The 13,836-nt window shown below is 37.2% G+C and overlaps 1 protein-coding gene across 1 annotated transcript in view; it reads left to right on the top strand.

The window, feature by feature from the left end:
* Positions 1-9,868, top strand: part of LOC148823794 (deoxyribonuclease-2-alpha-like) — a 101,169-nt gene extending 91,301 nt beyond the window's left edge. The window contains exons 4-6 of the mRNA XM_088928090.1: positions 6,695-6,859; positions 7,425-7,616; positions 9,531-9,868. Of these exons, the coding sequence (XP_088784216.1) occupies positions 6,695-6,859; positions 7,425-7,616; positions 9,531-9,868 (695 nt within the window). The remainder of the gene's footprint in view (positions 1-6,694; positions 6,860-7,424; positions 7,617-9,530) is intronic.
* The last annotated feature ends 3,968 nt before the right edge of the window (positions 9,869-13,836 follow it).

Raw genomic sequence — 13,836 nt, forward strand, 5'->3', positions numbered from 1 at the left:
CTGCCAAGGGAAGGGGGGGGAGCAAGGATTTTTTCTTTGAGTTTGTGAGGTTATTTTTTGTTATATTGTGTTTCAGAAAGCAAGAAAATAAGATTTACTGTATGATAAAAAGAGAAAGAGCTGGAGTAGATCCTCAGATCAGTTTGCTACCAGCAATCAAACAAAAAAATGGAAAGAATTGTCTCCTCCTGATTGGAACCTTTCTTACTGTCTTATTATAATTTATCAGGCTACCTTTTAATTTCCACTGAGAGAAGGAAGTCACTTGTCATGCAGCTATTTTATTCTTCATTGCACAATATGCTCTAAGTTAGCAAATGAAACATGAAATAAATCAAGAATACGATTAACATGAATGTATAAACATCCAAACTATACTTTATCACATTTAATTATTGGGTTAGCTTTTTATTGAGCCAAAATGTTATAAATGTGTGAACGTCTGTAAAATGGAAATATTTATATTTTTCTCTTTTCTGTTACCTGCCTGACAGCATTTTGTATCCCATTCTGTATATTACTGGAAAATATTAGACCCAACCTAAAGAATTCATGGGGGTAGTGGGACACAGTACTGCAAAGAGTCTCCTAAAGGGACAGAGCTATTAGTACTTATGTGTTTGAGTCTGGAGAATATAGTAAACTCTAAACATTAAGGGAATGCATGGAATCGGAAAATATAAATTGCATAGTACACAAGACTTAACTGGTTTTATTCTAGGAAAGCAGACAAGACTGAGTCATGGGACTCAGAGGATCCAAGGCTAGACTAAGTATAATAGGCTTCGGGCTTCTATTGTGACATCTACTGTAAATTACAGAAATGTTAAAAGTAAACAAAATAAAGTAACTAAAATGTGGTCTGAAATCACCCCTTTAGACACCCCTTTTACTTCACTGGTGTCAGATATGAAAGGCAATAGTCTCCCGTTCTGTCTGCTGTGTGTTGCAGCAGAGGGACTCCCTGCAGCTGAAAGGGGCAGAGTAACTTGCATGCCCTCTAGTACAGTTTACACATGCACGACTTTAAAAACTAGCAAGACAGGTTTCAATTCACATTAGCTGGCGAGCCTTGTTAAAAAAACGAATGATAATGTAACATGCCACTGTTCATGAACAAAGTTATACTGAGATTTCCTAAGATACGCGATTAAAAAATAAATAAATAAAAATTTGAATCTCCTGCGGAACACATTCCATAAGAATCAGCGGTTTTACAGTATATATCGCCTTTAAAGGTGGCTTCTCAAAACGCTTTACGGGATAAAAACAACCAGAACAGCAGCAACAACAATATTGTATTTCGTTGCATTTTGAAAACCAAGTAATAACTTAACTATACAGTACGTGCAAACGTTTTGTATGTTGCTGTCGTGAATGCCTGCGTACCCATAAGTATCTTATTTGCCTTGAGTCTGTCTACAGTATCTCTGTCCCACTACCCCCCTCTCTCCCTCAATTCAATTCAATTCAAGGTGTTTTATTTGCATGAAAGATGGGTACAATTCTTGTTGGGAATGTATACTTTGATATTTACACCCGGCGCGGCACCGAGGGAGCGTCTGCATTTATAACTTGGTTTTTAAAATTAGTCAAGCAATATTAAGCATCTCCTTTAACTTTTAAGTCCCTTAAATACATTGAGCACAGCTTTCTCACCATCCTTACACAAAGCAGAAACTGTCCGATGACTCACAGTACAAGTGGAAAGATTACAGATTTTAATCGTCTTTAATTTTGTCTTTAATTTTGCCTGTGGAGTGTATCTTATTAAGCTATAAATTGTATTTTGAGCGCGTTTTTTGACTTTTTTTTAATTGCATTTTTGGCGCGGACAGCACATACAAGGGTTAATGAACTGCGCCAAGAAATTTAAAATAGTATTCTTTAGGTGTGAGGGTAGGAGTGGACCGCAGCAGGCATAATCAGCAAACCAGGAAAACAAAGAACAGGACAGGTGAGATGTGTATCCAGAAAGCGAGTGATCAGAAAAAAGAAATGGAAAACGCAGAAAAAGGAAACGCTTTACAGGATAAAAACAATAACAACAGTAGTGGCTGGGCAAACGATTTTTTTTATCGAAATACAAATTGAGATACTGTACTGTATAATGATGTGCATGAACAAAGGTATACTGCAATTTTCCTTAGATACGCGATTAATGCTTCGTAGGAGGAGGCGGTCTTTTCCTCTTGTCTAACAGTCTGTCCACAAACAAAACATTCCTGTTAGACAAGAGGAATTGAAAAAAAACAATTTTGTCAATGAAAACCGGTGGGTGTGTCTCCCCTGCTGGATGTCCCTCTCACAAACTGCTGAATGAATAAAATAATTTTATTGAAAACGCGTTTGCGATTGTCTGGTATTTAATTTGGTCCCTTTTAACTGTTTTTCGATCTACTGTATTGCTTTGAGATGCCACTTTTAAAGGCGATATGTAAAATAAAGTTTTTTATTATTGTTATAGAGAAACATGATCAGATTTTCCCTGGTTCAGAAAAAAGATCTAAAGTGCTACACATAACTTTCTTAATTCGATGTATTTAAAGCAGTGAACTACTGTAGGTGTCACATAACATTCAGAAATACAATCACGTATTTGACAAATAAAAACGATTATAATCTAATCCTTCCACGTTTGATCCCAAAATCCCAAGAAATATAAATCTAAACGGGTAGAAAGCTATGCTGAAAGTTTATTAAGATACTTAGAAGACAAAGATACTGTATCAATTTATGTTGCATTAGCCTGATTATGATTAAAAAACACATATAATTAAACACGCGTTTGCGATTTAAATCAGAACACGATTTAAATCAATATAAATGTTTATATTGTAACGCATACTGTCCAGCCTCCATTTCTCTATAAAAATTTACTCTGTTGCACACACACACACAATAGAAGCAGGAACCGCTGTCAGAAGGGAAGATATGTTCAAAATATCGCAAATATCGATCATGTTGCGATATATTGAAATATAAAAGTCAATTGATTGTCCATAATATCGCTATTCTATTTTTTCGAAGAAATGTTTGTTAAAAGAAAAGTCCAGCACCAGCTGGATTTGAACACACAACCTGCCAGCTGGTAGTCACGCACCTAGACCAGTCGGCTACAAGACAGCTTGCATGAATAGGCAGGCGAAACAGCCCTACACAGCCCTGTCGCAGCACACGAATACCGTTATTAAATTCTTTAGATACGCAATTCCATATTATATTAGCAGAAAAGCTTAAAACTACCACTTTTTCACACGCTATTTCACATGCTAGTTAAATACTTCGATGCTTAAAATCGTTAGGGAGAAATGGAATACTGGTGTGTATTTTTCCTTTAAAGTGCCGATTCCTGGAATCTGACTGGCTGACACCCCTCTGAAGTGGTTCCATAAAATCTGGTATACGGAAAAGAAAGCGTTGATAAATACAAGTGTCTTTTAATACACTCTTTGCTGTGCTGTTGAGGATCCTTGTGATATTTTAAGCTCTAGTTGAATGATAGGTGTCGCATTTTAAATCATTTTCGTAGTTAGAAATTATGAAACGCCCTGTTAAAAGCAAGGAAGTTTTTATGCCCGTTGAAGTAAAACAAAATGCCTGACAAAGTATGGCTTGGACAGATTCCAAGCGCTTGTACAAATGTGCTAAAGAAATTATACTTTGAGTATACAGCTTGTCCAAAGTCATCCATTATTAATACTATTAGTAATATCTTCAGTAAAGGCTTTGATGCATAAATATTTCTGATAAAGGTAGGTTGTGTACTTTTGTCCAACTGAGCAATCTTGCTTTCATAAAATATACCAACATTTTAATGACTGATGATTAACATGCTGTAATACACAGTTCAAAATTAAAGGCTCGAAAGCTGTACATGAGAGTTAAGCTCCCCCTGGCGGTTTTACAAGGCGACGCCGGATAGTTAACCACGTGACACCACGTTAACTGCGTCATACCGCGTGATACTGCGACACGCCCACCGGGGTATGCCGCGAAATACCTCACTCATTTTGAATGGCTGCATCTGTAAGTTATAAATGCAGACGCTCCCTCGGTGCCGCGCCGGGTGTAAATATTAAAATATACATTCGTCCCGGTCACAGGCCGAAGAGCGCCCGGCTGGGGTGCGCGGGGAAGAGCAGGACACTAGTGAAAGGCGGGGTTTAGGAAGGCGTACAGTCTGGGCAGGTATAGATTACACTTTTCTAAAACGTATTTGAAAAATAAAAACGATTACAATCTAATCCTTCCACGTTTGATCCCAAAATCTCAAGAAATATAAATCTAAACGGGTAGAAAGCTATGCTGAAAGTTTATTAAGATACCTAGAAGACAGAGATACTGTATCAATTTATGTTGCATTAGCCTGATTATGATTAAAAAAACACATATAATTAAACACGCGTTTGCGATTTAAATCAAAACACGATTTAAATCAATATAAATGTTTATATTGTATCGCATACTGTCCAGCCTCCATTTCTCTATAAAAATTTACTCTATTACACACACACACACACAATAGAAGCAGGAAGCAGAAGCAGGGACCGTTGTCAGAAGGGAAGAAGGTGACTATTCATTGTTATCAAAAATGACTTAGAATCGATCATGTTGTGATATTTTGAAATATAAAAGTCAATTGATTGTCCATAATATCGCTATTCTATTTTTTCGAAGAAATGTTTGTTAAGAGAAAAGTCCAGCACCAGCTGGATTTGAACACACAACCCGTGAGTTGGTAAGCGGGCACGTAGACCAGTAGGCTACAAGGGAAGTCACATGAAGAGAGAGGCGAAACAGCCCTACACAGCCCTGTCGCAGTACACGAATATAATCATATCGTTATTAAATTCTTTAGATACGCGATTCCATATTATATTAGCAGAAAAGCTTAAAACTACCACTTTTTCACACGCTATTTCACATGCTAGTTAAATACTTTGATGCTTGAAATGTTTAGGGAGAAATGGAATACCGGTGTGTATTTTTCCTTTAAAGTACCGATTCCTGGAATCTGACTGGCTGACACCCTTCTGAAGTGGTTCCATAAAATCTGGTATACGGAAAAGAAAGCATTGATAAAAAAAGCCTGGATTCTCATGTATCTCATACAAGTATCTTTTAATACAGTCTTTGCTGTGCTCTTGAGGATCCTTGTGATATTTTGAGCTCTAGTTGAATGATAAGTGTCGCATTTTAAATCATTTTCGTAGTTAGAAATTATGAAACGCCCTGTTAAAAGCAAGGGAGTTTTTATGCCCGTTGAAGTAAAACAAAATGCCTGACAAAGTATGGCTTGGGCAGATTCCAAGCGCTTGTACAAATGTGCTAAAGAAATTATACTTTGAGTATACAGCTTGTCCAAAGTCATTCATTATTAATACTATTAGTAATATCTTCGGTAAAGGCTTTGATGCATAAATATTTCTGATAAAGGTAGGTTGTGTACTTTTGTCCAACTGAGCAATCTTGCTTTCATAAAATATACCAACATTTTAATGACTGATGATTAACATGCTGTAATACACAGTTCAAAATTAAAAGCTCAAATGCTGTACATGAGAGGTTAAGCTCCCCCTGGCGGTTTTACAAGGTGATGCTGGATAGTTTCCGGCATGACGTCAAATGACGTCGATTAACCGCGTGATACCGCGTGATACCGCGACACGCCCACCGGGGTATGCCGTGAAATACCCCACCCATTTTGAATGGCTGCATCTGTACAAGACAGAAGGACACAGAAAATGGGGGGGGGAAAAAACATCACAGACAGCACAACAAACAATATAATTGTATCTGTAATACTTGCTGGGTTTGCTTGCTTATTCCTATGATTAAAGCCAAGTGCAATGTTTGCTACATATGCAGGATGTGAATTGTTCATTTTATATATATCTAAAATAAAATATTTTAAAATTTACACTATTTCAGGGTAGAACATTTACATGTGTGATTCTGCAGATTTTGTCCAAATCATTGATTCAGTAGAAAACATTTATTTGATGATTTAGACATGATGGAACGTCCGAAGTATATACTGTGTCTGAAGAATACCAACACAAGCTTTCTGTGTTTTCTGGTTTTAAAACTTGAATCATAAAGCTTTAAAGTATATATTTCCATCTTGTTTTTGTTCATTATTTTTTTTCCCATTTACATTTCTTTGACTGAGGCATCACATAAGCTAAGAACAAATCTGTTGCCATCAGAGCTTTTTCTCCTGGTGAAAATCACTGAGTTTAAAAACACTTCTGTAAGTCAATATAATACTGATGTTTATAATAAAAGATTCATCTGCTGGGTAAAACAAAACTAAAGATGCTTGTTTTGGGCTCTAGGTTTCTATTGAATTGAATTTACAGTAGCCCATTTCTAAATGAATACAGTAAATTAAATTGTTGAGATTAAGAAATAAATCTACATACTTCATGGCCAATTGTCAGTTCAAGAGAACTGAAAATAATTAATAGGATTAAGAATAGTCCTATTTTGGACTATGGTTTTCAATTCTCTTAATCTGACTTTTGATCTGAATTGATTAATTGACTTCGTCAGCTGGGAACAGGCTTGATAATGGACTCTGTTCAAAAAGAGCAGACTTGTCCTTTAAAAACATTGAAACTGAAAAACCAGACGGATCAAAAACGATCAAATTTTGAGATTTGAATGTATCTTGTGTGACCTTTTTCAGGGATTGTGATGTTAGACAGACAGACAGGAGTGTGGCTGGTTCACAGCACCCCGGAGCTTCCAGATGTGAAAAATCATTCTACATCATTCTGGCCCTCCAGTGGGCATGAAAATGCACAGACCTTCTTCTGCGGGACTTACACATACAGCACCTTCAAGGACATAGGTAGGTGTTCACATGTACATACAGCTGTGTGAAGCTTTTCTTGAACAACTTTGATTGCTGAGCTTTAGTATGTCCATGGCATTGACATCGCAGCTGTCTATCACTTTCTGAAAGCCTTTGGTACAATTTTTCCAGATTTTAAGATTCAAGTATTGGTTATTTGCAGTTTTTGTTCTGGTTTGGTGCACCTTTTCTTTTCCTATTCTAAATTTACCTGTGGGGCAAAAACCAGTCTATTCTGTTATTTTCTGTTGGTGGTTCAATTACATATGAACGCTTAATATAACCCTGAGAATAGGTGGACACTAATAGACTTACACCTCATTGTGTATACAGATGAAAATAAATATCGAAATAGCCTTAGACTTTCTAATTGAATCTAAATGATGTGTATTGTGGCTGCTGAAAATGTATGTCAACATTTTAGAACTTGGAGGATAGTTTAACAAATGAAAATAAATAAAAGTAACTCTCCAAACTAATGGAAAAAGAAAGGGGGCATTTGACCTGGATGTATGAAAATGCCATACTTACTCTTGGTTATTTTTCATTCTTGTCTCTACAGCTGTGCAACTCCAGTATATCCATGTATACTCTTTTGACTATCACATCCCCCAAACCTTCCACAGAGACCTTCAGTGTGTGGCTCAGAGAACATGCTATCCCAGGAAAGAGCCTTGGTTTAAGCAGCTGCCCCTGACATCTTTAGCAGGGGAAACTTTCACCAGCTTTGCAAAATACTCTAGATTTAACGACGGTGAGCACCACTTCTTCCCTCTCGAATCTCAATTCCTTTTCATGAAGTTTCTGATAAATGCAAGTCGATCTGAAATTTCCCTTATGCAAATGGCACTACCACCCATACCAATGCCAGATATTGGTTTTAAGATTAAACAAAACGTATTTTTCTGTTCTACAACTTACTTCAGACATCCCCCTTCATTCGCATTTCTTTTCAAAAGCTGCTCAAACAATGTGTGAGATGGGGGGAAAACAACATTGCGAAGGCACAAAACCTGTCAGTGTTCAGAAAAAGAAAGCCAAGGCAGAGCTAGAGTCTGCAAAACAAAAAAATCAGTAAAGTCTATGGATCACGGTTTTTTCCCAACTGATCGCTTCTTTAGAAACTATTCTCCAATTCAAAATACAGAAACAGTAGTGAACAACACAGTTGCCATGATCCATATACAATCTCTGTGCTTCATTATTGCAGTTTGTTCCTGGAGAAGTGAAAATGTCACATCAGTTATTTTTCTCATTTTAGATATTTGGAATCAATAGTTTGCTGGTTAACTAATTTTTTGCATGCCTCTACATTTTAAAATCACAAATGAATTATCACAGTTCCAGACCAGTACCAGCTTGGAATAGATGACGAAATGTACTTATTCCTTCAAAATATGTGCTATAACAGCCCCACAGTGATGCTAAGTGTCGGAGTTGGCATAAGTTGTACCAATGATGTTTCTTTCACTGACAACACTACAAGGTCATAGAGGTTGCAGTTATTGGACGCGTTTGAGATCGCTTGGATATCCCAAAGTGCCCAATCTTGTTGTGTTGGTGTTGGTATTCAGTGAATTATGTATCACTGCTGAAACTCGGTCAACAGTGTCTGATTTACTCTGAACAAGCACTTATTGAGCCTCTCAGAATCTGAATTTATTTAATTTTTACAAAGTCTAACTCTATGGTATGTTGGCCGTTTCTAGCCAGCAAGACCCACTTTCTCACAAAGATTTTGTTGGAACAATATCCAGTTTATTTTTAGTCAAAGCCTTTCCCAATTGAAGATGTATTTATATAAAAAAGCAGACTTCGTTTTGGTGAAACTTTCTCAATCTGCCACCTGGCAACTGAACTTTCCTACATGGTTCTGCGGTTACACTTTAGATTTAAGGTTTCATAGCATCGCTTTCTTTCAACAGAGATTTTATGGGATGTTAGTAAAGCATTCATTTATATTCAGTAGTAATTTAGGTTTAGGATTTGTGTCTGAGGTAGTTTGTAGGTGCTTTATTAACATTCTGTAAAGCCCAATTCTTGAGCAAATTGATTAATAGAATATTTCAATCTTTTATTCATACAACAATCTAAAACAAATGTTTTTCTCTTGGTATGTTGATTTAAACACAAGAAAGGATAAAAATATAACTTGTGTAGCTTCTTTAGATACCATTTAATACCTAAGAACACGAGAGGTTACATTTGGCCCATTTAGCTAATTTCTTAGTAGTTGATTCAAGGATCTCATCCTGCTGTTTCTTGAAAGGAACCAGGACTTAAATAACATGTGCAGTTTGTTCCATTAATCTCAACTAGTTTTGAAAAGAAATTGATTAATTGATCCAAGGATCTCATTCTGCTGTTACTTTAAAGGTTATTGGAAACGGTTGTCATATTTTATTTAAATACATTTAAAAAAATGTTATGTAGAAAAGGAACAATCCAGTAAGTTTTAAACACCGCCCTTCAAAAGCAATATGTCACACTTCACACTTGATCTACTGTATATTGGTGGTGTTGATTTAAAAAAGAACGTTCTGGGTAGCAGCCAGTACAGTACAGCATTCAGAGAGGGGGGGGAGAAATACACATTCACTTGTTCTTGGGTAGAAAGTGTGCCTGGGACAGATTCTAACATGGAACCTGTGACTCTGTTCCGTTTCAGATCTCTACTCGGGTTTGCTGGTTAACTATTTAGGAGACGACTTCTTTGCCAAAAGTTGGGGGAAGCTTCATCGGCCTCTGCTGCCGAATTGCTCCGTGGTGCACAAGGTGTACAACGTGACGACGATGCAGCTGCCAGAGGCCAGGCCTTTCGGCATCATGGTGGACCACTCCAAGTGGTGTGTGACGAAGGGCGGGGGTCCGCACTGGACCTGCATCGCGGACACGAACCGAGAGATCAGTCAAACGAGAAGAGGAGGCGGGGCTGTGTGCACAAGCAGGCCTGGAGTGTGGAAGGCCTTCCTCACAGTAGTTGACACATTTGAGGACTGCCAGTAACACGTGGCTGGCAGAAATAGACGAACAAGAAAGGGCTGCTTTTCAAAAGATACTGCATAGTTTTTCCAAGTCAAAGCAAATGGTGGTAAGTAATATGTAAGAAAACTCTGCAGTAGCTCAAGTAGGTAGTGCGTCAACACGCGTAGGCTGCAAAAGAGAAGAAAAGAAACGGGAACTGACACCTGAAGAAGACTCTACAGCTGAAATATTGTTTCTTTTCTTCTCTTTTCAGCATGGAATAAACCTTTACATGTTCCTAAACTATTCAGTACTGACCTTAATAGCAAAAGTAAAATGTATTTAGAAAGGATATGTATCATGAGGAAGTCATGCATCTAAAAAAACATTTTTTGAATGAAGTACTGAATATATCGGGGGGGAATATACGTGTGTATTAGCTTTCAACACTACACTTTTCTCAAAATATTGCAAATGCAAGTGATCTCCAGTGTCTTTTAAACATAATCAATAAGTTTGTTTTCACAGCAGTATTGTAATACATTAATAGTGTAATGCTGACAACACTTTACACAGAAACCACACAATGGATGAGTAATATATATATTTTTACTAGCTAAATCAATAACACCACAGACTACGTATTGCAAAACACAAGACAACCTATGCTTTTCAGAACAGGTGGATAAGGTTAAATAAAAACAATCACCACATCTTCATATACAGTACAGTTACTACATTATTGATCAACTTGAAGCATTGGATTATATGACTGTTTACTCTGTGGAGCTGTCCACTTCGACTGGCTTTGTAATAGGCCTGTACAGTTTAAAAGAGAGAGTTTATGTTCACATTTTTATAAAGAATAAGGTTACAGTGCCGTGCTGGTGTTTCGATCTGGTAAGAATATCTTAAGTCTATTAAACCTTACAGCATTCTTTAATGATTTACTGATTTTTAAGTCAAAGGCCATACACCTACCTGAAGTTAAAAAATATCTGAGGAACTTAAACCATTATCAAGCTAGCACTTGCAAAAGCAGGCATGTCTCTAATGTTGGGTAGGATTGAGTCTCCCCTTGCAGTCTTGATTTTCTGACCTGCTCAATGCCTATGACCTCACAGTGATGTCACTCACAGTCGTGTTCTTCTCCAGTGGGTGATCTCTCTTTTATAAGCTCAAAGCATGTCAAGCGGGGAAAGACTCTCTCTCATGAGTATGTCAGAGGAGTGTGTGCACATTTCCTCATCCTGTTTCAATTGTGTTATTTTAATCCGATAGGTAAATATTAACCCACATATAAGCCGTGCCCGGGAATGTAGACAGTGGAAACCGAAAAATGAACTTCACATGGCACAATTTACCATTCTTACCACTTAAAAAGAAGCTCTTAGTTTTTAAATAAATAAAGTAAAATGTAAAGGTGCTTTTTTTTCTGCACAAAACTGTCTTTCATAATGTAATATTATGCTGTGGATTAAAAACAAAAGATTCTTTAAAAAATCCCAAGTATAAGTTGTTATAATTAGATGCCATTGTATGCTATATTCGTTTATAGTAGTGCAGGTGGGTAGCTGCGTCAGCATGCGTAGTCTGTAAAGGAACAATGGGTTTATTCCATGCTGAAAAGAGAAGAGAGAAAACACAACGTTTCGGCTGTGAAGCCTTCTTCAGATGTGTCTCCACACACCTTAAGAAGACTTCACAGCCAAAACGTCATATTAGTTTATAGCCGTATCTTTAATTTGTAAAAAGCAGTTTTTGAGCAAAAAAAGATGTATTTCTAATATCACACTTAAAGAGGGAGTAGACACTCCACTGAAACAGATGCCCACAGCCACAATTTAACGGCAGCTGATTGTCGGAGCCACCTGAGAAGTGACAGAGAAAAGCCTAATTTTGCAGGGAAATGGTTGTTCTCTTTGAAAGATTCAATTGAATATATGGAATTAATATTCTGTTTGAATGTATCTCATGAATGCTGTTAAATGATAGTACCTATACAGTACTAACTACATGCTTCAAGACTAACATTGAGCAAATTAAATTCTAGAGGCTAAATACTGTATGCAGTACAGTGGTAAATATTGAATTGTTTTGGGAAATAAAAGACAAATTATATTTACAGTGACTACTGTTCAGGGGATAAAGTGAGTTCCTGAAGTGATTATCCAGAAATAACTAATTTATATACCATAAATATACAGTGTTGCCAAAGCAGGACAGTTTAGTCCAAAAACCTACTGTTCCCCCTAGTGGAAATATAGTGTTTGTACCGCTTTCCTTGTGCTACAAGAATATTTGCCAGTATCAAATGATCATAATGTATCTCTTCCAGGCTAAAATAAGCAACAGTAAACACTGGTATTTAACTGGAATATAGTAGCATAAAAAAGTGGTGCAGTGGTGCTGTCTCAGAGCACTGGGGCCATGAGTTCATCCTCATACCTGGGGTTTGTATGTTCTACATGTGTTTGCTTGGGTTGTCTTCAGGTAATTGGCTTTTGTGAAAATTGTCCCTGGTGTGAGTGTGCGCTGTGATGGACAGGTGTCCAGTTCAGGGTAAATCATGCCTCTGGCTCCCCTGCAACCCTGTAGTGGATAATGCAGTTAGAAAATGGATGGATTAAAACCTTCATTACCTTTATAGAATTCTTTCCTTTTAACATTATTTTACTACTGGAAACCACTGTAATTTTAAATCATATCCATTCAGCTATCAACTATTTTACCACAATATTACAGTACATTTTACCTTTTGTATATCCTTCTGAAACAGTGCTGCTGTGCATTCCATTGCAAAAAACGCTACACACATTCTGCTACCAGAAAGTTTCATTAAAACACTAAAGAAAACATACTCATTAAGTGCAATTTGAGACTTTACATCTCATTTAATATGGAGACCGTAAACTGACACTGACTCAATACATACAGTGAAAGTGGTTCAAGCTTTTAGAGACAACCTGTAAAATCTCACTGTCAGCCTCTGAGTCTGCAGATTGATTAAGACGCACAGTCTTTGGGGTGGGAATTCTTTCTTATTGGCTTATTTGCTGACAAGGGAGAGTTGACACATTCAAGAACACCATCCACAATTCAGAGGCAAGGTTATTAGATCTGCAGCAGGTGATTAAGAGACTCTTCTCCGGCTCCTCTTTTCATTGTACAGGGAGATGGCTGGGAGCAGCACTCTGATAATGGACACTGCCACCCACGCCACTATATTCTCCGCCATGTCATTCAGTTCTTCCGTTGTTATCTGTTTTAAAGCAACAGCATAAATGTAGGTTAACCACGGAGGACTAACATTGTCTTTTATTGCTATTAACAGAGTGTAAGCTGAGCATTAGACAGGATTCATCCATTCTCCCAGCAAACAGTGATAGGTTGATTTCTTTTTAAGGTCTTATTTTTGTTTTGACTTCACCTTGGAATATGTCATATTCTATTCTCATTTTTTCTACAGCCTATTCTGGACTTTTCTTTCGTTTGCTTTCCCTTCTTACCTCTCTCCCTCCTATTCCTTCTCTCTCCCAAAACCAAACCATTGTGCATTTTACTACACTGTATTACAATTAAAACACGAGATGAAAGGTTCTTATAAAATAGCTACAAATTATTTGTTTCTGGTACTAAATCTGGGTTTTGAAAATCATACTGCTTGGGGCACATTGCATTCTCTTCTTCTGACAAGATACCAAGGGTTTTGAGTCCCAGCTGGGTTTCTTCACAAGTCTTTTTCATAGGAACCCAATTCAAACAGATTACATACAGTAATTTCTAATTTTCTCGGGCAATGCAATAGATGCTGTTAATGGAATACAAGTACATTTTAAAAGACAACCTTAGATAATGTGACAATCAGTGCACTTCTTTTCAGTCCTTCAGATATCCCTTGTGGTGCCTCCGGGGGAAAGTTTATGTAAATGAGAGAAGTACTCACACCACACTTTTCTTTCCTGAGTTTCGTGGCGTTTCTTCCTCCAATTATCTTCCAAATCCAGTCC

Source organism: Atractosteus spatula, chromosome 11 (assembly GCF_055471065.1).
Source record: "Atractosteus spatula isolate fAtrSpa1 chromosome 11, fAtrSpa1.hap1, whole genome shotgun sequence".
In the NCBI taxonomy this organism is placed as follows: Eukaryota; Metazoa; Chordata; class Actinopteri; order Semionotiformes; family Lepisosteidae; genus Atractosteus; species Atractosteus spatula.